The 25,383-nt window shown below is 40.9% G+C and overlaps 2 protein-coding genes across 3 annotated transcripts in view; one reads left to right on the forward strand and one right to left on the reverse strand.

The window, feature by feature from the left end:
• The window catches only part of bckdk (branched chain ketoacid dehydrogenase kinase), a gene marked incomplete at its 5' end in the record, with an annotated part of 16,194 nt that extends 4,279 nt beyond the window's left edge, over positions 1-11,915 (forward strand). Inside the window, 7 exon segments of the mRNA XM_035667293.1 lie at positions 1,940-2,059; positions 3,103-3,201; positions 3,582-3,655; positions 4,533-4,661; positions 5,152-5,241; positions 5,443-5,598; positions 8,169-11,915. Coding sequence (XP_035523186.1) covers positions 1,940-2,059; positions 3,103-3,201; positions 3,582-3,655; positions 4,533-4,661; positions 5,152-5,241; positions 5,443-5,598; positions 8,169-8,313 — 813 coding nt within the window.
• A 1,057-nt stretch (positions 11,916-12,972) lies between these two features.
• On the reverse strand, positions 12,973-21,861 carry orai2 (ORAI calcium release-activated calcium modulator 2). Of its 2 annotated transcripts, none has more exons than XM_035667295.1 (3): positions 21,647-21,861; positions 16,692-16,927; positions 12,973-15,543 (listed from the first exon to the last, which is right to left on the reverse strand). In XM_035667295.1, exons 2-3 carry the CDS (start codon positions 16,920-16,922, stop codon positions 14,962-14,964), a joined length of 813 nt encoding a protein of 270 aa, XP_035523188.1. In that variant the 5' UTR covers positions 16,923-16,927; positions 21,647-21,861; the 3' UTR covers positions 12,973-14,961. The 2 variants fall into 2 exon arrangements, with proteins under 2 accessions (XP_035523188.1, XP_035523187.1); XM_035667294.1 differs by lacking the exon at positions 21,647-21,861 and adding an exon at positions 21,459-21,640.
• Between the last annotated feature and the right edge of the window lie 3,522 nt (positions 21,862-25,383).

Raw genomic sequence — 25,383 nt, forward strand, 5'->3', positions numbered from 1 at the left:
GCTCCAGGGTTGGTTGATCTGTTCAGAGTGTAACACTAACTCACACTGACTCGTTTCCATTAGGTTGTTCATTAAATCTTTTGAATAACAAGCCACAAATCACCAAAAAGGTATTTTGTTTACAGTTTCAGATAAACAGAAAAAAAGCAAACCCTCATGTTTGACAAGCGGGACCACTTTATATACAAATAAATATATTTTAGTTTTTTAAAGCAGTGTGTTACCATCTAACGGTATAGTTGCAGGGCTTTTTCCATAAATCATATCGAAGGAGTTTCAAATGACACGCAGTTCGAATGAACTTGAACATAATGATCTATAACCATACTATAGGATAAGATATTGGCTCTTACCACACCAGTTGGCCACATATGCACATATCCTTCCATATAAAGCTTGCTCTCTTATCGGTGAAGGCATTTTTACGGACCTATCTAGAGCCAGTGTTTGATTTGTCCGTTCTGGGCAACTGTAGAAACATTACGGTTCAACATGGCGTCACACAGCGTCTGTAGATAAGAGAATGGTTCCTATATTTATGTGATTATACACTGATTAAAACATACTAATGAATATTATATTCCATTTCTGACTGAAGATCCTCGTAAATGTTACACACTGAACCATTAAAGTATATTTTAAATGTGTGACGGAGGAAGGCACAACTTGAAAACAATCGTAAGAACTGATAAATGAAAACATCCAACGGTAGGAACAAGAAGAAAAGGTTTTTTTATTCTGATGTGGTTGTGAGACAGTTTCTGGTTGTTATGGTGCACCAGTGCAATAAAGTCTCTTTGTTTGAATTCAGATAAGGTGCACATGGAAGAGTATAAAGATAAATATTTACCCGACCGGGAACAAGGTAGCAATAAAAGTGGTGTAAGAAGAGATGTTTGTGTTAGTGCTGTAAAGTGTTCAGCACTCTGAGACTACAGTACAAATAATATTTGAACAAAATGTTATTTATTGTACAGCTCAGATGTCACTCTACAGGTTTAAACAGGACTCCATATCCAGAGCTTTCAGCTGACGGCTTGTTCAGTTCAGTTTTATACAGCGTGCACATTGAGGAATGTGGGTCAGTCCTCTTCAGTTATTTCTCGGTCGGTGTTGACAGTGAACAGCCTCTGCTCTTTATTTAACTCTTTATTGAGCTCTTTTGAGGAGTTGGTACCAAATAAAGCAGCTGTTCCTATAGGGTCCTGTATATAGGCTGCAGATAATGACAAACCTGCTCAACATGTTTTCTGTTTTGTATAAATTCAGGCACCCATTTGTCCCTGCCTCCAGGTTTATCAGACCCATCTGCCCCATTACCCTCAGGCTGTCTGTGCTAGATACATACAGACATGTCAAATTCAGAAAAAACAAGCCTCTTGTTGCGTGCGTGCGTGCATGCGTGCGTGTGTGTAAGGGGTTTCCATCACTGAATCGGAGGGATGTAAAACAGCTTTTATGGTTGGCAAATAAAGGCTGACGGTGGTGCAGTTACCTGTTCTCTTTCTCTTCGCTCACGTGGTAAATTATAATCTATTAATAATGTACGTAATGCATATTTCCACAGCACTACGACACAAGTCTATTCCTTTTTCCTAACAGAAATACTGTTCTTCATTCACTAATTAATTAGTTGCTTCTACTTTGCTGTTTTTTTTTTAACATTGTTAATCTCCACAAAAGCCAGAAAATGGGGGGATTATTCCCTTTGATCGCCTGGAATGCTTTTGTTGGGAAACATCTGTGCAGAAGGTGTTTCTCTGGCGGGAACTTAACGGCGAGGGCAAAAGAAACCTGTAAAGAGATTAATGAATGAACAGTATTTTATTCTGTTAAAGAAAATAAGACAAACTCAAAGCGACGGGGCCTCTGTTGTTGTCTCTGGCTTTTCAAACATCAGGTCTTTACAGCGCGTTGATACGAGCCCCTCTGTTTACAGATCAAGGATCAGGACATGGAGGCTCGGTTCTGTAAGCTGGTGCAGCAGCTGCTGGACGACCATAAAGATGTGGTGACCATGCTGGCCCAGGGCTTCAGGGAGTGTCGCAGACACGTCCAGGTAAAAACTGAACCTCTGAAAGATTCTGTGGAGGATATTTCATTACATTCATCAGAGTGATTGAAGGTTTTAGGGTTTTAAATTGTATTAAAAGGTGTCTTGATTTAGTAATTTAATTAGAAGATGTCTCATTCTTTTGTTTCTGAATCCTGTTAATCTGATTATAAAGGGACAGTTCATCCCGAAATCAAAAATCGACATGTTCCTCTTACCTGTAGTGCTGTTTATCCGAACAGATAGTTTTGGTGTGAGTTGTTGAGTTGTTGAGAGATATTGGCCGTAGAGATTTTTGCCTTCTCTCCAATATAATAGAACCAGATTGCACTCTGCTTGTGGTTCTCAAAACGCCCAAAATATACATTTACTCAGATAATCCACTTACTAGTGCAGTTAAAACCCGGGCACTGCGGTTAATCTGTGGTTCGGGCAGGCCAGGTCAAAAAAAGAAATGGCACACTGATGGGATCGGTCACAATTTAATGTTTGTTAATCATCCAAAAGGTCACACCTCCTTCTGGCCTGGCACTTTTATAACTATAGTTTTTAGTTTTGCAGCTTAAATGTTCCACAATATTTGCTGCACACATAGAAATATTTAAAATGACTGAAAGCAGCCTTCTCTAATCATTCAAATCAAAGTAAATTGTTAAAGAAAATACTCACACATCAATAAAACACAGAACTAAGAAATCACCTACCAAAGCTCGCGCTGCTCAACATTATTTAAAAGGTCACAGGCTACGTATCACAGCACAGAAGGAAGAGTGCATCTATAATATCAGCTAGCTCCACTGAGATAGAGAATGTTCAGCTACAGTTGGCAGGAAGAAAGTAGTTCCTACATGTGTGCCACCTGGTTATATATTATACTGGAGAGAGAGGAGACTCTGGATGGCTCCCATTAAAGCAATGTAGATGGATAAACAGCTCAAAATATGTATTTTTGATTTTGGGATTTTATTCAATAATGGTTAATATTCCAGATGTTATTCCAGAGAGTTTCGGCTGTGAAGCTGAACACATTTTCTTTCCTACTGTTGCAGGACGAGATGATCCTCCGCAGCTTCCTGGACACAACGCTGTGCTCTCGCCTGGGAATCCGAATGTTGGCCACGCACCATCTCGCCCTCCACGAGGAAAACGTACGTCCGACTGCACTTTCTGTTTGGCTCTTAGCCCCCAAACCCATCAGTTCATACTGAAGACAAAATCTTAGAAAAGCAGAACGTAAATATAGAATTAATTTGATTTAGAGAAATTAAACAGTTTTTAGCAAACATTACTCAAACAAGAGGAGCATTCTTTGGGGAATATTTTTTGCCGTAAGGAAGCATGAAACAACATGTTTGTATTGGCAGTTCAAATGTTTTTTTAATGTGTAACAGGAACTGAATTCATTCAATAAATAGCAGGATCTACAGTAGGAGAAAGAGAAATCACCCTGCAGGGAATTAAAATGACTGATTGAGACTAATTACAGTCATAGTTATTGTAAAAGTTTTCTCTTCTGTTCCCCTTTCAGGCTGACTTCGTTGGGATCATATGCAGACGTCTCTCCCCCAAGAAAATCATAGAGAAGTGGGTGGACTTTGCCAGGTGAGTGTTGAGTTGCGCAGCTTTGTTTACTTATCACCTTTAGATGACTTTCTGCTTCTGTACGAGCGCGCTGTTGACCGAGGGGAGTCAGAGTTCAGCTGATAAACTGTCAGGAACATACGTGTTTCAGCTCCCAGAGCTGTGAATGAGATACGAGCTATCGTTCCTGTTTGCCTTCTGTAATCTTATCACATGACCTTTTTGGAGTCAGAAGCTTTCACTGAGTTCACAAAGAAAGTTCACAAAGACGGAAAATGAGTAAACCAGATCGGAAATAATCACTTTATCTGTTGTTATTGTTTTGAAAATAAAAACAAATTCATAACAAAAGTTATCTCAGGACATTTTCAAATAGACTAGGTCTAGACTGTACGCCTTACGTATCTATCTATTAATCTATATGAAATGGTCTCAGTATACAGTCACAGCAGCATGGATGGATAGCAAGGCAAGAGATTTGTTAGATGACCGGTCGAGTAAATAACAACAACATAAATACATACATTGATGAAATTTAGAAAAACAAATCCTGCCTGTGGAACTAATAATAAAGTTATATTTGTATTGAGACTCATAGAAGAGATGATTGGACTTTAAACTTTGAATCCACTTTTACAGAAGAAAAAGGTTTGAGAACAATTGCTCAGATAGGCTGATTAATCAGGCTGATTATCTGTCATTTAATCGGCATCGGCTGATGTCTGTGCTCACGAGGCCGAGGCCAACAAACAAATAATCTCTTCAGGACTTTCCTTTGTTTTGATATCAGCATTATATATTGGCCATTGATGAACCCATATCAGTCGACTGTGTTTCCGTTGTATATCAGAGGACCCACCAGATCAGATGCAGTAAATGCTCCTCATTTGTTCCTCAGGCGTCTGTGCGAGCACCAGTACGGGAACTCGCCCAGAGTGCGGATCAACGGACACGTAGCAGCTCGCTTCCCCTTCATCCCTCTGCCTCTGGATTACATCCTGCCCGAGCTCCTCAAGAACGCCATGAGGTGACTTTACCGCTCGCACACGATGTTTGTTCATCGCCAGCTTGACTGTCTGTTCCTGCTGAGAGAGAGAAATTACCTTTCTCTATCTTTTGACTGTGAGAGAGGAAGAGCAAATAAAGCGTTGATTCTGTAACCTTTTGATTCTGGCTTTGTGGTCAGAGCTGCTGGCTGTACTCTGTGTTGTCGGCTACATTCCCATCATTCATTGGGAGCAGGAGAGAGCTGGTGGTGATGTTGTTGTTTGCAGGAGTAGAGTCAGCGTACTCACAGGCCCTTTTTGTTTTTGAAAACTGGGTCCTGTCGATGTTTGGCCCACATGTACGCTTCATCTGCCAGCATTCTTGTGTATTTAGCACAAAAACAACAGCCCATAGCAACTGTGAGCAGCACCCAAAACAAATGTGACCCAATGGATTTTCATTCAAATGTCTGCAGTGTGCCACAATTCAACACTTACTCCCCGTGCATGTGTATGTATTTGTCCCTTCAGGGCCACCATGGAAAGCCATCTGGACACCCCATACAATGTGCCCGATGTGGTCGTCACCATCGCCAATAATGACATTGATTTTGTCATCAGGTGAGCGGCTCAGTGTCTGTCATTGCTGCTGGTTTGAAAACCTTATTTAATGAAACAAATAAAACCCAGCTTTATGAGTCCTTATCAGAAACGTAGCTGCTGTTTTAAACAAGCTGGTGTGTTTTCAGGAGGGGAGCGTTTAACGTTACAGTCGTCTCTCGAAGCTTCCAAAGATAACTTTTCTTTCCCATTTTTTTGAAGGATTTCAGACCGTGGCGGCGGCATCCCTCACAATATTGTAGACAAGGTGATGGACTACCACTTCAGCACGGCTGAGGAGAGCGCACAGGACCCCCGCATGAGCAACCTCTTTAACAACATTACCAACAGTGGAAACCAGTCCAGCCCTATGCACGGGTAAGAGTACATCTACGCTAACATGGATACATCAAAAACACTTCCAGCGCTGATTTCTAAAAGTCTGACATCCACACTTAGACCAAGACAATATAAAAATAATTAAAAATGATCTTTTTTTAAAGGGTTAGGGTCCTTTTGACAAAAACAACAGCACAGTCATAGACCTGGAATAAAATGAGCAAGCATCCTGGAAATGTTTGTATTTTAGCCCCTCGCTCAGACCGCCTACATAAACCTGGGTGTGTCTTTTGTTTGAAACTCGACTGTTTGGAAGGATAAACTGTACGACGTCTACCTTCATACAGCTTGATAATCAAGTCAACAATCACATTTCTTGTTGCTGTGACTGTTAATCGTACATGGAATGAACACAGAAGATGAATTTCATGTAAAATAAAATAAATTCTGCTGTTACTTATGAGCTTTGGTCAAATTATTGTATTCAATTTGCCAGAAACCGCAGCTTTTCTGAGCTGCTGCTGTCCTGTATTGTCAAGAAAGATTCCTGGAAAATGATTTGTGAAAAGAGTGGGAACTCTGACACTGAAACACACCAAAAACCACATAACGTACACACGTACATCTCATTCATTATCTACTCTAGGTGGGTCAGTATGCAGATATGTTTTAGGAGAACGGTCTTCATCCCTCCAGTAGTGTTCAGAGATTTGGAGAATCTAACAGCAGCTGAGAAGTAGTTGGAATAATGCCATACAAACACACTTTATGTGTTTCCTTTGTTGGAATGTAAATATGTCAGCTACCTGACAGTGAGGCCTTTTAAGTGTCTGGATATAAACCACATGTGATTTAATGTCTGCCATCTGTCAGCCAGTCAGTGAATCTAATTGCATGTGTCCTGGTTTTCTCAAGCTAGATGCAAATTAACTTGTCTTCTCCAGCCCAGGGTGGTGATAATGCGGCCCAAACTCTTTGTTAGCAGCCGAAAAAACACCAGCAGGAGAATAACCTGTGCAGTTTAGTTAGCCAACCCTGCATCAAATAACAAAAACCGGCGAGGACGCACTGCGAGTGAGACAAGCGTTGTGCTCGTCTCTGTGGGCTCTCACTTACTCACGCTGCTCACTCACCCACACAGATCAATAAGTGGTGGCGCTGGGATCAGCAAAAAACGCTACAACCGCAGGTTACATCATCTGTGTGTTGAGCTGCATGCTTTAATGTGAGGGAGCAAAGCTGCTCGGTGTCACGTATCACAGGAGATAGGCTGTATTAGTGGCTGCTTCCACAGATACACACAGACAGACATTATACCCTTTCAACATCTGTGTCTCAAACTCCCTCTTAAGGTGCTTTGTGTTAATGGGGTATCTGCATTTCACAAGACATGTTCTAACAAGAGCTGCAGGATATGGTATAAATAAAAAAACTATGAAAATCCTGATGCTGGGACATTTGTTGAGGTCGGTAGAACCAAACAAACTTGTTTTCTTACTTCTGGGCGAAAGATTTGTAGGTCAGGGCATTTCTGCAGCACAAAAGGACTTCATTAGAATTATTGTATATTGCACTTAACTCAATATTCAGATTAATTGCGCAGCCTTAGCCCTAACTGTGTACGAGCGGCCGATGTAACACGGTAGTTGGGCACTTTCTGTCCACACTACCTACCAGTTGTGTGCTGGAGACAAAACCAATAATAGTAAAAACGAAAATATAAAAAAACATGTTGAATATTTTGATATTTAGATGTTTCCTTGCTGGAAATGACATAAAATACAGCCATGGTTGTCATTAGCAGTTACCAGAAACTTCCAGCTGGTGATGTTCCTCCAGCCAGCTGCCACCTGATTTAGGTTTTTGTTGTTAAATGAGGAGGTATCTTGTAGATAACTGCTCATTTAAACTCCATGAATCAACCGTGACTGGTCCATATGCAGCTCTTACAATGCCAGTGACAGGAATGAATAGAAAAGGGATGCCCGACAAAAGTTCAGATCAAAATGGCTCAATGCTCAAAACGCTCGCAGATGTTCTAAAATAATAATGGTGCGTATCGGTCCGATTCTTTGTCCATTCCCTTATTGATTCCTGACTAATTTTCGGTTCGGTAGACTAGGTCTACACAGGTTTTCAGCATCAGTTTTATTATCTCTGATTTGGAACACAGTGTAGAAACAGATTAGAGTTCTATTTGTTTGAGTTTATCTGTATGGATTGGACAATTTGGAGCTGGTTGCAGTTGAAAACCGGTTCCTACACAAGCAATTTTTCTTCTTTTTAGATGATTTGGGAAAAGCTGTTATTATTATTATGTTATTAGTGCTGAGTAATGCCGTCTTAATGTTACAATAGAAGGCCACAATGCAGCACTTTCATATATACTCACATTGGTGTGGACCATCGACGTATAACAGATGGACGTCGCGTCTCCACTTCCTCCCGCTGTACAAAAATAAAGCTACTGTATCAAGGTCCCGCCCATACGCTCGGCAGACGCAGGGCTCAGCTGTCAATCAGGATGTGAAACATCCTTTACCAGCAGCTGGCATTTCACAGTCACGCTTTCAGGTTTTACCTACAACTGTCCTCTTTGTGTCCTGCAGGTTCGGCTTCGGCTTGCCCACATCCAGGGCCTACGCTGAGTACCTGGGCGGCTCTCTGTCCGTACAGTCTATGCAGGGCATCGGCACCGACGTCTACCTGCGTCTGCGCCACATCGACGGCAAAGGAGAGAGCTTCCGAGTGTAAAGCCCCGCCGTTGGTCACCCTTGTAAAACACAGGAATCAGGCCATGCAGGAGGACACCAGGAAGGCTGGCATGGACTACAGGACTTTGGTCCACGAAGTGATAGCCTACACAGTATGTTGTCAGAAAGCTCCTAAATCCACCAACCCACTACTTGTTCTTTTTTTGTTGTTGTTGTTGTTCTGCCTTAGACTGATTATAAGCTATGTTAGCTCTCAAGTTTATGATTTCAGTTGTTTTTTTTCCTTTGTGTTTTGTACCCTGTGGCATGTCGTCTTGAAGTTTTAAGGGGTGTATGAACTTTTGAATGTTTTAGGTTATCGGGACAAACTGTGCATAGTGGACATTGACGTCACTGTGGAAGGAAAGGAAGAGCTTCAGTTTTAAAGAAGTTCATTTCGAAGTCACATAGCCTCAAAATAGGAAACAGACGTTTTGATGATTAAAAAAAAAAAAGTTTCAAAGGAAACTTCCTGAGACACTCCAGCAACCCTGTCAAAATCTCCTCAAAGTGCACAAAGCTGCTTGCATGTTCCACAACGATCAACACAACCGTAGTCTGAGTTCCCAGAGCCTTCCAGTACGTTATCAGCTCTTTGTATCAAAATCTAAAAGGGTCTACAGGGGGGGATAAAACCCAGCTCTGGTGTCCTCGGGTATTAAAGCGTTAAACCTCAACCCTCGACGACCCTTAAGCGACATTCAGCAAAGCCTTGAGTTCAGCTGCGGCTGGTACACGCAGAAGAAAACTGCCAAAAACACCAAAAGCTCATTAACCGACCTCTGTCTCGTTCTGTTTGGAGAACACGCGCCGCGACCGAACATCTTTTCTTTTGTTCAGCAGTATTTTTGTGGAGCTTTTCAGGCAGGGAAGCCAACCCGAGATGTTCAGTGGCCTTACTGTGTGACGCTTAGTCCTTCAACTTGCATGCTGACTTTTACTTGGTTTTTTTTTCTTTCTCGTTGCCTTTATCGGTTCACACAGATGCACAGCACCATGTCAGTTTCATTAGTTTGGATGTCAGATGTGTGGTTTTTTTTGCACAATAAATAGATTTCCCGTTGTGATGCTCAGCACTTGCACCAATCATAGCAGTTTTTGACTTTATTGTAAGAACTTTCAGAGTAACAATATACCAGAGAAGTATTGTCTAATGTTGTCTCCTTTTTTTCTGTTTTATCTCCACTTTAGTTGTTTTTTTTTTGTTGTTGTTTTTTAGAAAGTGTGTCTGTTGTTTTTCAGGTTTGCTGTCTTTTTGAGATAAGTTTTGTATAAAATAACATTTCAGGATCGGTCAGTGACACACAGGTTCAGTTTGGCTGAGGTCGCTCGTCATTTTTAGGTCAATTTTGTCAAGATCTCAACTTAATATGAGCGGTGCTTTGAGACGACGAATGGCCATATCTAGTTTTTTTTTTTTTTTTTTAAATACTTATTTTACGTCCCTTTTTTTTCTTCTAATTTAGAAATATTGAGTTCCCTAACAACTAAAGGTCTGTGTGCTGTTGGACATCAGTCTTTACTTTCCCCTGTACAATTATTCATTACAACCAAGAACCTTTTCGCTACCATACAAGCGAGATGGTGTCAGCTTTTGTTACGGCACTCCAGCTACGTTTTTCCGTAAATGAACGTGACGAAAAACAACCCACTGCTGCAAACTGCACAACACATACTTGGAGTTTCGTCCAACTCCTCGAACGCCAACTAAACTCCTGTTTCCAGGATGATTAAAATGCTCGCTTCAGCTCATAAACTTCGCCTGTACTACTAAGCATGTGCAACTTCTCGTTGCTGCTTTAAATTACATTATCTCTCGATATCAGTGTTTTTCTCTCTAATCGTCTCAGGATAACGGGCGTCTGTACTTCATGGTCTATCCAAGTCATAAAGTCATTCCTCTCGACCTGAAGACAAACAGATGAATACAACAACAACAATAACATATATTTATCTTGTAAACAAGCGCAAATTCGCAATATCTGCCGCATTGTGCATGCATAACATCACAAACATTTGACCCTTTATGCCAAATTTAAGCCTCATAAGGCGAAAACTGTGGCCGCCAAATGGTTGGGGAAATATTCGTGGATGGACCGACCGAAAAAGCGAACTGTAGAAAAAACTGTTCTCAAAAAAACTCAAAAAACCCCAAAACAAAGTCAAAACAATCAAGTTGTGATCTTGACATAACGTAGCAAAAATGATTAGCAAACCTCGGCCGCTCTGAGTTTCCAGTTACAGTTGTATACATCAAATAATACAGAGTCAATAACACGAGGTTTAGACATTACCCCCACACATTTTCCCACCTCAAGCACTCACATTTTGTTGAACATTCCCCAGTGAGCACCAGTCATCCACCAACACAGAGAACTGAAAGCTACATTCACACTTCATCTGTTGGGAGCATATGTTATTATATTAGCTTATACTGTTTAGCAGAGAGGGCATTGGGAATCTTGAGCTGTAATTAACAGGATTGGAAATCTATTAAGTTTGTAAACCATCAGGCAATAGTCTTCATACGTTTTTTCGGTTTTTGGCTCAGAGAGAGACTCGACCTGTGATTTCAAGAAGCAAAAAGGGGCAGATCTTAGGAAGGGTCAGTTATTGGTTATAAATCACCGACCTGGAGTCGCACAACCTTTTATTCTAAAGCTGCATCATAAAAGCTTTAGAGTGACTGACATTTGACACAGTTTTTGTTCCATAAAACCTATAAATTATATACGATTCTGACACGTTCTGTATCTTACAAATAACTGGTTCGCTTGGATTTGCACTTTTTTTTTGTTTACATACAAAATGTTCCTTGAGTTAAAATGAGATTTTAGCATGTGAGACATTGTGCAAACACGAGTGAACCACTTATCTGAGTTTTAAGATAATCTGAAATATAAATAAATTGAAACATCATCTGATTTAATTGATGAAATATTTATTTTCTGAAAACAAAAACACGCCTGTATAATTCACAGCTCCAGAGCGACGGAGAACGGCCTGTATTACCTTTACCTGTATTCTCGCCGAGGCCGTGTATATGAATTAATGTGTTTATTGTGGCTTTGAAGGTCTTGAAGATGTAGTATATGTATGTAGCTTATGCATGTAAAGCAGACGCTGGTCGACGGATGGTTTAAGGTTTGTGTCCTTTTTTAGAGACGCATTCGCAGGCGAACCGGCATCATTCAGAGGTTTTCTCCTTGTCCAAAATGCTGCTGGTAAAATGTTTCTGAAGGTGGTTTGTAAATTGTGGATTTGGCAGCCAAGCTGTGGCGTTTATGAAGCATGGCACGTGTACTGTCTGCCCCCTGCTGGTCTAAAAGGACAAGTGCAGGCAGACTAGAAAAAATACAGATTTTTTTGAAGAGGGAAGAGGATGTGCAACAAAATTTCCCAAGTTTCTGTTACTTTTTGCAGATTAATAGAAAAAAATAATTGTAATTTCACCATAACTTTCAGTACAAAGTCAAATATTGGCCTTACTGACAGAATGTGCTGCCATGGAGTGTTTTGTCTCCTAGACTGAAATTAGTTTCTCTCACATGTCTTTCTGTTGTGTTCAGGACTCTGTAAACATTAAATTTTACTTGGTTGGAACTCTTTTGTGATAAAGTTCTCTTCTTGTGCGTCTCTTTGTCAGGAAGTTACTGTCATCTCAGGAGTCTCGCAGCTATCTAAAGGACAATCCTTAAATATTTGCAGACTCTGTATTTACCTGCAGTGTGCAGCGGAGCCGATGGGACTGGTACGTGCTGCTCTTCAGGAAAACACATTGAAAAACACAACCATGACACCTCCGCAACAGGAATCTATTCTATCTATTTTGAGCTGATTATTTCCTGTGTGCGTCAGATATTTTTCCTGATATTTTAGGAACGTTTGATACGATTCTATCTGTATTATGCTTTTTTGATTTAGATTTTTAATAATCCTACATATTTAATAGGCTTGTTTTTTCCCTCCCTGATGCTTGGATATTGTCCTGCATTAGAAAAGTACACCATTAAAACAACCAAATCGCTCATAGAACAATGAGAAGGAAACACTGACTCTGTCCAAAACAATAAGCCTATTAAGAGAATTATATAAAAAGTTACTAAAAATATCAGAAAAACTCCTGATTTAATTTTACAGTAAACAATCTGCAGTTATTCATTCAGATTGCTCGTTTTACATTCGCTCCATAAACTGTCACTTAGTCTTAGTTTACTCAGTGATAGAAAAGGATCAGCTGTTCCCAAACTTTTCCACACCAGGGCCCCAAATAGCAGTTTCCAAGATGTCTTTAAAAACCAACTGACAATATTATATACAGTAAGATTTCCATATGTTGTTCTGTGTTCTTTAATAATAGGGTCATAATTCTTCCCTCAAAGTGTCTGAGGCCCCTCTGGCACCCCCTTGTGGCCCCCAGTTTAAAAAACACTGAGATAAATCATATTCTTAGCAAAGGAGTATCTGTGTATGGAAGCCTAGAATGGCCATACCAGAAAAAGAAAGCTATTATCTCAAGATCACAAGTTAATTTTTAAGGTATCAAATAAGGTTAATTTTCTCGAGAACTAAATAGTCTGAAGATAACATTAAAGAAATAACTGCACACTCGACTGGTCTCAGCCTCCACAGATCTGCTTTTAAAGAACTCACAAGACAATTAAAACTTTACATGTTTTATTTTGGAATCTGTTGCAGGCTGTGAAATTTAATCTTCCAACACAGGTCTCCGTGACCTCTGCGGTAATCATTTAAGAAGCACAAACACGAGACAAAGTAAGACACAACAACGACTACAAGTGCACTTTTTGTCTCCTCTGAGAGGGGAGAAACAAACAACTGAACAACACTTTGGTCAGTCATCTTATTTGGAATGTGATAGTTTGTACATTTCACTTATAAACGCAGTAACGTACTCTGACCTCGTCCTGTAAGTGTGTGTGTGTGTGTTCAGTTAACACACACACTTACAGAAAGGTCTCCACTATTTAGTACACTGGAGAGCACTCTTGTCTTCTCATTCTGACCTTCTCACTTTGCCGTTCAGGCCAAACTTTGTCATGTTTAACATTCCTGGCTGTGTGTGACCTTAAGCAAAAGAGCATTTCATAAAAAGGCAATCATTCTGTAAGGCAGAACTATATTTGGACAGTAACACATTCATATTTAAGCACTTTGAGCAGCGCCAGTATGCACACACAACCTTTTACACAAGGCTCTGTGGTCTTTGTAAGAGACAAGAAAAGCTATTAGGAAGAAGATGATAAAATGTTTGAGGCTTGTCTGACACTTTTTAAGACTTCACAACTCTGGTGGTAGTTGTTTTTTTTACCATGCTGCACGAGTACATGTAAAAAATGCCCTCAATCTGTCAGAAGAGAGTTGCAGTCAGTGTGATTCATGATTCGACTCTTTAAAACAACAATCTGAGTTTTATTGTGAAATGTGAGCCTGATCGAAGTTAACGCACCACATAATCCATGCAGCGGGATTGGGTTTCGATGGTTCGTTTAAATCTACAATCTCTTATTGAATCCATTTAACGGTTTGCGAGGAACTGAATCGATCAGCTTCTGTTGGCAGATAAAGCAGAAACACTACAGCTGTTAGTGGCTACAACACTGAGATAAACTCTATAAGACATCAAATGTTGCTCAAACGCACTGAAACAAAACTTTGGCACACGTTATTTTTCATAAGCTGCTTGTACCAAATACTGCAGGTCCTGATTCACAACTAGTAAACCGTTCAGTTTAAAGGTGCAGTGTGGAACATTCAGGAGGATCTATTGTCAGAAATTAAATATAATATTCAAAGGTATGTTTTCATTAGTGTATAATCACCCGAAAATAAGAATTATTGTGTTTTCGTCACCTTAAAATAAACTGTATTTCCTTGGAAGGCGAGTGGTATTCAGTTGCAATCTGCAGCTTCACCACTAGATAAACTAAATCCTTCACACTGGCCCTTTAAATTGATATACAAGTACAGAAAATTAACTGGGAGATTCCCACTACTGACTGGAGTCCATAAACTATTCTGATAACCGATTGATCGCTCTGAGTCATTTGTTAAGAAAAAAAAAGCCTGTTTGAAGTTATGAATGTAGCATAATTAATTCAAATACATAAAAGTCATTGTTTTAAAAAAGTACTCTCCCTAATTTTATTATAGCAGATTCCAACATTTCCTCTCATAATGATAATGAGAGTAAAGGCTGGTTGAGGCCCTGCAGAGCGGACTCACCGCTGTGGAAAGGTTCTTCTCTGTTATTAATTAGCTGACGCTTCCGGCCGGAGAGAACAGATTCAACAGGAGATTTGTTGCAGTTAATCCAGGTGTTTTGCATGGACCCAGATGCACAATGGACGGCTACTGTCGCCCAACCCTAACATGAAAACAAATACGGCACACAGAACATAGTAGCCCTTTTTCTGTAAACCTTTTTACGACACATATCACAATGAGACCAAAAACACAGACTACAACACAGCTTTGCCCTCAGAATAAATTAGCAGTCTGACTTGTGTCGGCAGTCTGTGCGAGGAGCTCGCTGCATCAACGAGGACCAGAGCAAACGGCGGAGAGGAAGGAAGGTTTGATAAATACGGGATACAAAAGGCAAGTCCTTAAAGTCGCCGCCATGTTCTCACACAGTCTGGAGGCCTCTCTCGTGGCCGTCCAGCTGTATCTTTATCTTGTGCAGTTCCTCGATCTCCTGGTGGTGGCGCTCTGTCTTGTGGCCCACCAGAGAGCGATAGAAGTGGACGGTGAACACCAAAAAAATCACCCCCACTGGGACCATGATGATGGTGGAGGCCAGCGCAGCCTGCCAGCCGCTGTTCCGCGGCACATGTGCCGTGGTCTTCACCACGGCGGTGGCTGATACGGGGCTGCACGTGGTGGTCTTTTTGATCTCGATGGAGTCTACGGGCAGGAACTTGATCCAGCAGAGGAGCACCACCTCGGCCAAAAACAGCAGGATGCCCAGGGCCGTGGAGAAGCCCCAGGCCAGCTCGATGTAGTGGTGCATGCGCTCGTGGGGCGACTCGCTGACGGAGTTGAGGTTGTGGATGTTGCTGACGGCCTCCACGTTGGGCAGGATGCAGGTGCTGATCAGCAGGGCGAAGAGGTGCACCGCCACCAGCACCGTGGTGCACACGCTGAAGGCGATGAGCAGCGGCCAGGGGTAATTGTACTGCGTCTCCAGCTCCACCTCCACCATGGCCACCTGTGACACAAACACAACGTCATCACAACGTTTCCCATGTTACAGCGCAAGTTCCGCTCCAGACAGCGGCGTCCAACGGCGTGCGTCACAACAGCCGCCGCTCTTATTGTCTATGTATGATCCACAGCTTGCTAGGTTAGCCATGTTGATGTTAACAGAACAGGCAGTGGATGTGAAACAGGTAACAGAAAGTGGAAAGAAGCTTCAGGGTGTATAAACGCCACACTACCATGTTTGCTGTCAAACGTTTGACTATGCGAGAGCAAACTGTACCGACAGGTCCGCCCTGACTGCAGGTTTCCCGTTTGATTGCCGGGGGCATTTTCTAAACGGCAGTAGGTTTTGGAATCTGCTCCGTACTGAATGTCGCTCGCCTGGAGCACAGAAAGCAGTCAGCGAAGTCAAGGTCTCACATTTTATAATAAAGAAATAAAAACACATTTTTGAGTGGAGGGGAACTTTAAACATCTCGTGACAATGATATGTGGACCGGGCTACCATGACACTTCCAGGACTCTGCAAGTACAGTAATTAGTACAAAAGATAAACTGTTTTATTAAATATCTAATTGAAGCCTGTGGCTAAATCTGACTCCCAAGGTGAATTGTCTTGAGAAACGTCCAATCACAGATCTTAGAAGCTCTTACTTTAAGATTGTAAAACACCAACAGTTTAAGGAAGCTGAGACTCTGGACCAGTGTTAGAGGAGTTCAGTGTTTTTGATCCTAACTGCAAAGATGAAGTGAGGATTTGCAACATCTCTGATTCACATCTCTGACTGGCTTATTCTCCATGGCAACGTGGCTGTGGCTCATGGGTATCGCAGTATTCAGAGCCAGATGCCACACCAAGCTGACGGAGGAAATACATTAAAAAAAAATGATTTATGGTAACAGAAAACTACATTTAAAAGACAAACTATAAAAGCAGTCTGTCAGGAAACACTGAAATCTTCAAAGACCAAACAGGAAGTTTAAAACCACTTCCTGTGTGCAGCTTTAAATGGAACATGCAGGTTACTGTGGTGGATTATCTAGATCAAAACAAGCTTCGTGGTGCTGAAATGAACTGAAACATGAAACCTGGGACCCCTGGACGCAGACGTGACGTCCTTTAAGAGGCTGCGTCGCACTGAAGTAGGGACTGACCATTGCGAAGCCAGAGAGCAGCGCCGAGGTCCGGCTGGAGGCCTTCAGCTTGGCCCGGCTCAGGTAGAGTTTCCTCCAGGACAGGGCCTGCACCGAGTGGTGGTTGGAGCTGACCAGCTCCAGGTAACTGCGCCGCACCCAGTCCCTGTAGTCCATCCCCCCGGAGTCCTGACCCCGCTCTGAGCCCCCCGGGGCCGGGGAACCCATGGGCACGTTCAGCTCACTGCTCATGGCACCTGGCGGGTTTAAAGGAGAGAGACGATAAGGTGGTGGTGATACTGGCAGTATTCTGGCTCACAGCGGAGGTCGTGGAAGTGATTTAGGTTGCAAAAGATCAGATGCGCAAGAAATTAGGTAATATTTAAGAGATTCAACAAAAGAGAGCAATACACCGAACTTATTTCACCAGCTGGAGCAGAAACACCCGGCACAAAGAGAGCGCCACAACCAATGTGAGCTCAGTATCAACACACAAATACCCATCTTACAACTGCAACAATTAGTGGATAAAATCCATTAGTCAACTGAAAGAAAGTTAGTTTAATGAGTGAGGACAATGAATGTACTGTACCAGATACAAGTGTTTCTGGGAAATGAGTCCAAAGGGGATTTTGTTTTGCATTAGAAAAGTAATCTGGTTTTAAGAAAATATATCTAACTTAATAAGATTTTACAGCTCATATTGAGCTAAATTGAACCAGTTACAACAATGGTTTGTGTAACTTCCCAGCAGAGGAACCAGATTATTGTCCTCATATTAAGAGGAAGAGCACTGTTGGAAATGAAGCAGCTGTTTACGGTTTTATTGTTTTAAATAAAAAAATGCTGAAAATAAGAATGTTTCTGGTGCTTCTTTTAACACAAACTCACTTATTTGTATTCTGCTCTTGTAAGTTTTTGACAATTATTAATCTAAGATTAAAAAAAAGGTAAAAATTCTTGAATTCAGCTCAATAAAGTAACAAAATACTTATTTTAAGGAAGTCTATCTCAAAGGATTTTTCATTGATGAAATAAGCTAAACTTTTTCTAGTTTTAAGGCCCATTACAGGATTTGGGCTTTTTCAGATTTTAAAGAAATAAATCAAAACCTTACAGACAAAAAATACATCTTAAATCTTAATCTTAAATTCTGAAAAACAACAACCCAGAAACAAACAAACAGAAGAACAAAGAGCAAACCCAGCACGGTCATCAGTATGAGAAAGGACCAACCACACTCAGTTCATCCATGACTTTTAATGCTTGCTTATACAGACTATGAACTCATTTCTGTCGTTATTCAAGTAAAAACTGTCAAACATTTGCTGCTTCAGCTTCTTAAACCTGAGGATTTGCTGATAGTAAACAAAGGTTTCTTTGAGTTTTGGACTGTTGGTTGGACAGAAGAAGCTACTTTAAGACGTCACTTTGTGCTCTGGGAAAACATTTTTTAGGATTCTTTCACCAACGATGAATCGACAATGAAAATAAGGGTTAGTTACAGCCCTACCCGAAATGTTGATATTATTTTAGGGCCTTATCACCCACCCCTAATGTCAACAGCTCCTCTTCACTAACACTACATAAGAGGCTGCAATGAAAGCAGCGTGATTAAACTACGATCAGATAAAACTGAGCCTCTGCCACACGCAGCACGTAAAAGTGACGGCGACTCAACACGACGCTCAGATCGAGTTACAATTAACACAAAGCACCTAAATACACACTTCATTCAGCCCACATGATCATTTCATTGTGTTAATCATTTAATGTCTGGGGAGTTAAGTTATTGAAAGTTATCATTGTAACTGTGTACACTGTATCAGAGTGGGGAGTGTTTCCTGATCGATCATTATCAACCAACAATAACGCTTCTCTTAAGGGGAAGCACAAACATTCCCACAACACACAGTGACCCTCTGTGGGGGCATCGGGATGAAATCCATCTCTCATAATAATGTCCCACCCCCCCTCTGTGTGTGTGTGTGTGTGTGTGTGTGTGTGTGTGTGTGTGTGTGTGTGTGTGTGTGTGTGTGTGTGTGTGTGTGTGTGTGTGAGCAGTAGGAGCAGGAAGCAAATAAAATGACAAAGATAAAGCGTAGATAAAAAAGTAGTTAGCAGTAAACAGAACACACCCACAAACCACATGATAATACGCAGCAGTCGCATTTCTCTACCGGCTGTTGGGGTGAGTACTTATTGTTTGATGACCCGTTTGAAATGCAACAATGATTAAAGTTCAATGATCAACATAAATAAAGCTGGTATACATTTGTTCTCATTGTTCACGAAACAGGAAGAAAAGTTCTCTGTAAAATTAAAAGAAGCACAGAGCAAATAGATTAATGAGAATAAAGCACTGAAGAAGTCTAATAAGTCTGTGTGATTGGTAGAGATGAAAAATAAATAAATACACAATACAGACAGAGAATTGTATAAAAAGCACCTAAAAATATTATTCACTGGAAATAATCTGCTCAAAATCCATCCAAATGGTTCGATTCACACAACAACAGTCTCCGTGGTAACAGTTAAGGGGAAGGCACTTTCCAGTTTGAACATGACAACTGTTTTCCCAGTTTGGTGTGGAAGAACTTGCCTGACCAGCCCCAGCCCCAGCCCCCCCCGGCTTCAGGACCTGTTCACACTGGAATCCGACAGCCAAACCACAAAAAAGCCACCATCAGATCTGAGCAATAACTCAGATTTGAGCACTAAGGCTTACAGTGTGAAGGCCTCGTGGTTCAGGGCGATTTAAAACTGATTTTCAACCTATGAAATGCCAATCTTCACACATTTGGTGAGAATGTCAACATTAACGTCACATTATTTACTTTACAGCTTAAAAAACACACATGGTTCAACAGTCTGAGGAAGAATATTCAACAATATGGACGAAACATTCTGGTGTCCATATACTTTTGGCTATATAGCGCAGTCACTCATCGATGTGCGTTCATTTTGTGACATCTCAGCTCAGCGGTTCCTCTCGATTAACCACGACTCTCTGACACACACCACTGGTTTTGCAAGTTTGCACAAACTTGCACGCAAACCATCAGAGTAACAGCGGCGGCGAGACAAAGAGGAAAGCCTCCCGCGTTTATATTTTTACCAGCTGAAATATCAAAAACAGTGTTGGCTGGTGGTCACAGGATGCAAATCATATAGCTGAGTAATGTACGAATGAATGCAGGGAGCATCCTGTTGCACCACACCACTCTGACCTTTTGTGATCAGTTTACACACAGTAGACGATCAGTTATGGGATGTTAATTCACACCAACTAGATAAATAAATAGCTTTTTTCCATGAGAATGGACCCAAGTGGTATTTTTTGACACATTTACAAACATAGTGGGAATGAAAATATTAGTTTGTGTTGTTGAACGCAGTGGAGCTTAAACATCTCTGATCATTCTCCTCTAATTTGTTGATTAAGTTATAAATTAGGACTGCACAATTAACTGAAAATGTGTGTATTTTAATGAACTGCAGAGACGTCCTGGGCTACACATCCATGTTTGTTCAGTACAGAACCCAACAAATATTTACCATCATGCTGATTTTAACCGTTTCATCAGTGAAAACGACATTTTTCTGACACCAACAGTGAAACAATTAAATGTAATATGACGTTTTTCACATTGTCCTGGTTGTAAATGTGTAAAATATATAATTGGGTATATTCTCACTGATTGATCAGACAGGCATGGTCCGGAAATAAACTTTTATGTAACTGAAATCCTGCTAATTTGGACACGTATCAATGAATTTATGAATGAACACTGACACAGCCTGCATTACATCAACATGAGTAATCTATTACTTTAAGACAGGGGCTCTCCAAACTTTGTGGGAGGTTAAAAACTTCAAAAATATACACTGTAAGCCTATATCTGATCTCATTTGTACATTTCCGTGAAGAAAACCAAATGAAATCCTTGTGTTTAAAGTATTATACATTATATTAAGTATTATTTAGATTATTATCTATATCTCTCAGATCAACAGTCTCACGCTGCATCAACCACAGAGCAGATAAAAGAGAAGAAAACACTGAATCTGTATAATAAGAAGCCCATTAAATACACATGAATGGTATAAATGCATAATACAGACAGATAAAAATATCTGATGCTCACAGGAAATAATCTGTTTAAAAATTGATAGAATGACAGAAAAAGTGGTCCCTTAAAGAAAAAGGTTGGGAAACACTGCTGCTGAAGGAGAAGTGCAATAAAAAGTGATTAAGACTATCAGGAGAACTCATCTTTGGTGCAAAATTACAGGAAACAATCTGCTCATCCTCCTTTTAAGGAGCCATTTATGCTCCAAGTGCATGAGTGAAACCTTTATTATAAAGTACAGTGATGCATTCAGGGGTAAAAGTACAACTCATATCAGTACCTGTCTAACTTTGGAGAGCTGGACTCATTGGCGGGGGGGGTTCTGCAGGGAAAGCACCACTTCAGCAGAACTGTGCACCTTAACGCCTCATGTATATTTAGAAACAAGTTAGCAGGATCCGTTTACCGGACAGAAAGCTGGTTTAACGGAGAGCTGCGGCTATTTCAAATATGATATGATATTATGATTATGTAAGATCCTCAGGTGCTTCATTTCGACCCTCTCCTCGTGGTTTTAAACCGCAGAGGAGAGTAACAAGAGTGAAAACTGAGTTAAGCGACCACTCTCGTTAGCTCACTAGAGCTAAACTAACTAGCACGCTTTCCAAACCACGCCACGCGCCTGTAATCGATTTATTTCAGATTATTTTCTTACCTGTCCGCCAAAGTGGCTTTATGCTGATCGATACAGGCTCCTGGAAGCTGCTCTCTCTCTCTCTCCTCACTGTGCAGCTCAGTAAATGAACGCTGCCCGGATTCACTGCGACTGTTTTTGGTTCAACTATTTCCGGTTGCAGTTACCGACAATTAACTCTTTGGCGCAATTTCCCCCCCCAATCGCACCTGTGTGGTTGGCTGTATGTTCCTCGCGGACAGGTAACTCCACCGGGCAGCTCTCGGTTGTTTGCTCTGGGTCGGTTTGGACCGCAGAACCGGGCGGATGGAGAGGGAAAACTAAAGTCGTTACACAAAGGGTTCCGGTTGGGTTGGGCGTGTTGCCTTCACAATAAAAGCACAAGTTGATTTACATTGAATTTACATAGAGAAGAGGGACAAATTAAAGCTACAGTAGGTAAAATAACTAGAAATAACTTTAAAATAACTCACAGTGTCCTGACAGTAGACCACGAGACAGATAATCTCATAATAAGTTAAAAAATTAGGTTCCCCTGGCTTAGTATAGTGCTCCTAAAGGTATTTGCAAGAATCCACCTGCCCCGAGGAAAACAACCAGTGAGAGTGGAGAAAGATATAAAGACACTTAAAGGGTTGAAGGTTGTTGATTGTTGCATCTCTAAAAATCCTCCCTGTTATTTTTTTAAATAAAAAAGACCTAGTGCATCTTTAATTACGTTTTTTTTAATGCACACGCCATCACATTCACTAAATAAGAGCCTGCACTGAGAATAAAAATAAATAAGAATACTATAAATAGATATCCTATAACCCTTTCTTTTAATTTTTCTTACTGACACAACTCTTTGCTTTATTATTATTATTCTCTTTGTCTAAAAAGTAACTACTGTAAGGGGTCACATTTCAATAAATGAAGAGTATTAAAATAAATTAATAAAAAGATTTAGCCTATGGTAAATTTACATCTAACGCATAAACCATCACATTCATTAAATAAGAGCGTGCACTGTCGGTCGGTAGGTAGGTATTTCATTGATCCCTAAGAGGAAAAAAAGGCATTACAGCAGCTTATATCTCAAACAACAGCAGCCAAAAATAAGGTTACAATTGTAGGATAGAATAAATAAAATAAAAAATAAATAGACATCTGATGCAATACACAATAAGAGCATTGCTCACTGCTTACATTTGGTTGTAAATGCAAAATACATACATATAAAACTCTTTGATCTGCAGCTTAGCAACACACACATGTCCACATATCAATAAAGAAAAATGAGAGAAGTCGTTCTGTTAAACCGACTGAATAAAATGTATGAATACAAATATTCCTCATCCGGTGATTCTGCACGACACCGACAGGCACAGAAACACACAATCATAGTCCAAAATGGGAGCTGTATCCTTTTGAACTACACATGCATTGTTATTTTTTACCACAGATCTGAAAATCCATGCTGGTGTAATGAGATGATCCCTTTATGGTGACTTCAGTATTGGGTTCACACCCATACCAGGGTAAAAATATAAGTATGAGTAATTAAATGATAATCCTGAGCCTTCATGGAGGTGATCTGTCAGTAAAGTGGACTACCATGACCCCTTGTCCACAGTGGCACTAACCCAACAGCACATGTATTCCTGTCAACTGTTATTTCAGACATCTCCATTTATGAATCTGTTTTTGTATTAAGGATCCAAGGTCCATGTTAACGCCAGCCACTGGCCATTCCTCAAGCTCTGAATAACCAGTTCAATTTCACACTGCAACATTTCTATTTTTCCTCTCGCTGGCAGTCCGCCGTTGATGAGGAAATGTCCACTGATGCAGACTAGAGAGAGAGAGAAATGGAGCTCTGTTGAAACATCCTCAGGATATCTTTGGCCTGGACTTGTGATGATGACAATGGCAGCACTGTTTATATTTATATGAACAGAATAGCGAGCGGGTCGCTGCCGTAACCAATGTGGTGTGTGCAAAAGAACCACAAGAACAATTGCTTTTGCAGAATGTAATCGAGGAAGTGTTGGACTTCATTTGCCACCACATTCCTCACATGATGGATTTCAGATGGCACAATATGGCCTGACACCTTAGGACAGCTGCAGACTTATTATCAACAGCCCCCCCTCAACTCACACACCCTGCATCAGGGCAGTTATGGAAAACAGAGTGAAAATCAAAACCTAATCTACCCCAGCGCGGACCCTGACTCACTAGTATTATTATCTTAATCTCAGTATAATTGCATCTTTGATGTGCATTTAAACTTGATTAATGGTAAATACTTTATTTCATAATGAAACAGTGCACTATTGTAGTACACTAATAGACACACAGATAAAGGGGGCTTATGTGAATTTAGGAAGATTATGTGTGCTGCTGCCAATTAAAGCCATGAAAATAACACAGAATTCTAGCACTTAAGCTACAGACGGGGGCCGAGCGGGTTGAGATACGAGACTAGCATTGTCACAGCTACAAATAATCAGGTTACACTTCGTCCTCATCGTAATACGGAGCCATCCATTCTCAAGAGATCAAGATCTTCTATGGAAGATTTAACCACAGCGATAATTAGAGCTCTAGCACAAGGAATTACACAGTGTCAAAAGAGCAAATAGTGCAAAGATAGTGAACATTGCATGATATCAGAAATGTTCTGGGATGTAAGTACAATCCATCCCAATAATGGCTTGGCTTGCGAACATCATGTCCATATCACTTCTGTCTCACAAAGCCACCTTTCTGATTCCTTGGACACTAGGAGAGCGGGGCGGAGGAGCCCGTTGCTACTAGAGCTGTCAGATTTTCTAGCTCCACACCAATCTCATTTATCTTGTGTGCACTGTGTACAGTTCCCCACCCCCCCGTGCCATGGTCTCAAGGATCTTGGTTGGGTCTGTTGGAGCTACTGGTGGAAGAGAGCGATGTTTCACCCCTCGCTTATTGAACTAGTTTCTTTGCATGGTGAAAGAACATACCCAGATGTGTTGTCTCAGGTTCGGCAGTACTGTCAGGGAAAGCTTGTTGGTAGATATCAGAAAGCACAGAGGACAGGTTTGAATGGTGTCAGGGAGTTCTTAACAGGACCAATCCCAGTGTTCAGTGGTCTCCCAAATAGGATTTCGAATGGGCTGAGACCACCTCTGTTCCTTACTTTGGCCTTCATGTGCATTAAAACAATCGGTAGCGCTTTTGTCGATGTCAAACCTGTCTGGAGGTGGGTGAGCAACCTGTGGAATTTGAATACCACAGTGCACATTGTTAGTGGCGAACTTGTGAGAAGTTAGAGAACCCCTTTGTGTACCAATATCTATATTTCACTCATCCTATCCTAATTTGACAAATGGTCCTTCCCATGTGTTAATTTATCGTAGTGAGGAAACAGACTTTGGTAGGCAGGGCTCACCATTTGGCCCATGCCATGTCAGTGAATGAGCAACCTGCTTTCTTCCATGCAGCTTCCTCCTGTGAAGTTGCCCATACCTGTAATTCCTACAAACCAACTGTAGGTTTTAGTGGTGAATCAGTTAAAGCAACACATTGAACACCTTGTTTGAGTCCACTTTCACATTTCCCTGTGAAATGCAGTCAAGGTTGTTACTGTGTGCTTCATATTTGCAGATAGAAATTTGTTTGGGCAACAACACAGCATCATGAAGTGCAGCATCAAGGACCACACCCTTGATGAGCAATAGGTTTTCCTGTGGATGTAAGGAATCTTCTATTTGACGGCCAAAATCATTTCACCTCCAGCTTTTAGGAGAGATTAAAAAAAAACTGTTGAATACCTTCAATTCCTTTCTTTAAAAGGATATTGATTTTGGTGTCACAATACGCTCTGTGCCTTTAATTACACCTACATCATATTCGTTTTGTGCCCACAAGCTGATGATGATGATGGCACCTGACCTAGTTCAGGAATTTCAGAGACGTCTTT

The sequence above is a fragment of the Morone saxatilis genome, unplaced genomic scaffold, assembly GCF_004916995.1.
Source record: "Morone saxatilis isolate NCDOM2014 unplaced genomic scaffold, NCSU_SB_2.0 Contig20, whole genome shotgun sequence".
In the NCBI taxonomy this organism is placed as follows: Eukaryota; Metazoa; Chordata; class Actinopteri; family Moronidae; genus Morone; species Morone saxatilis.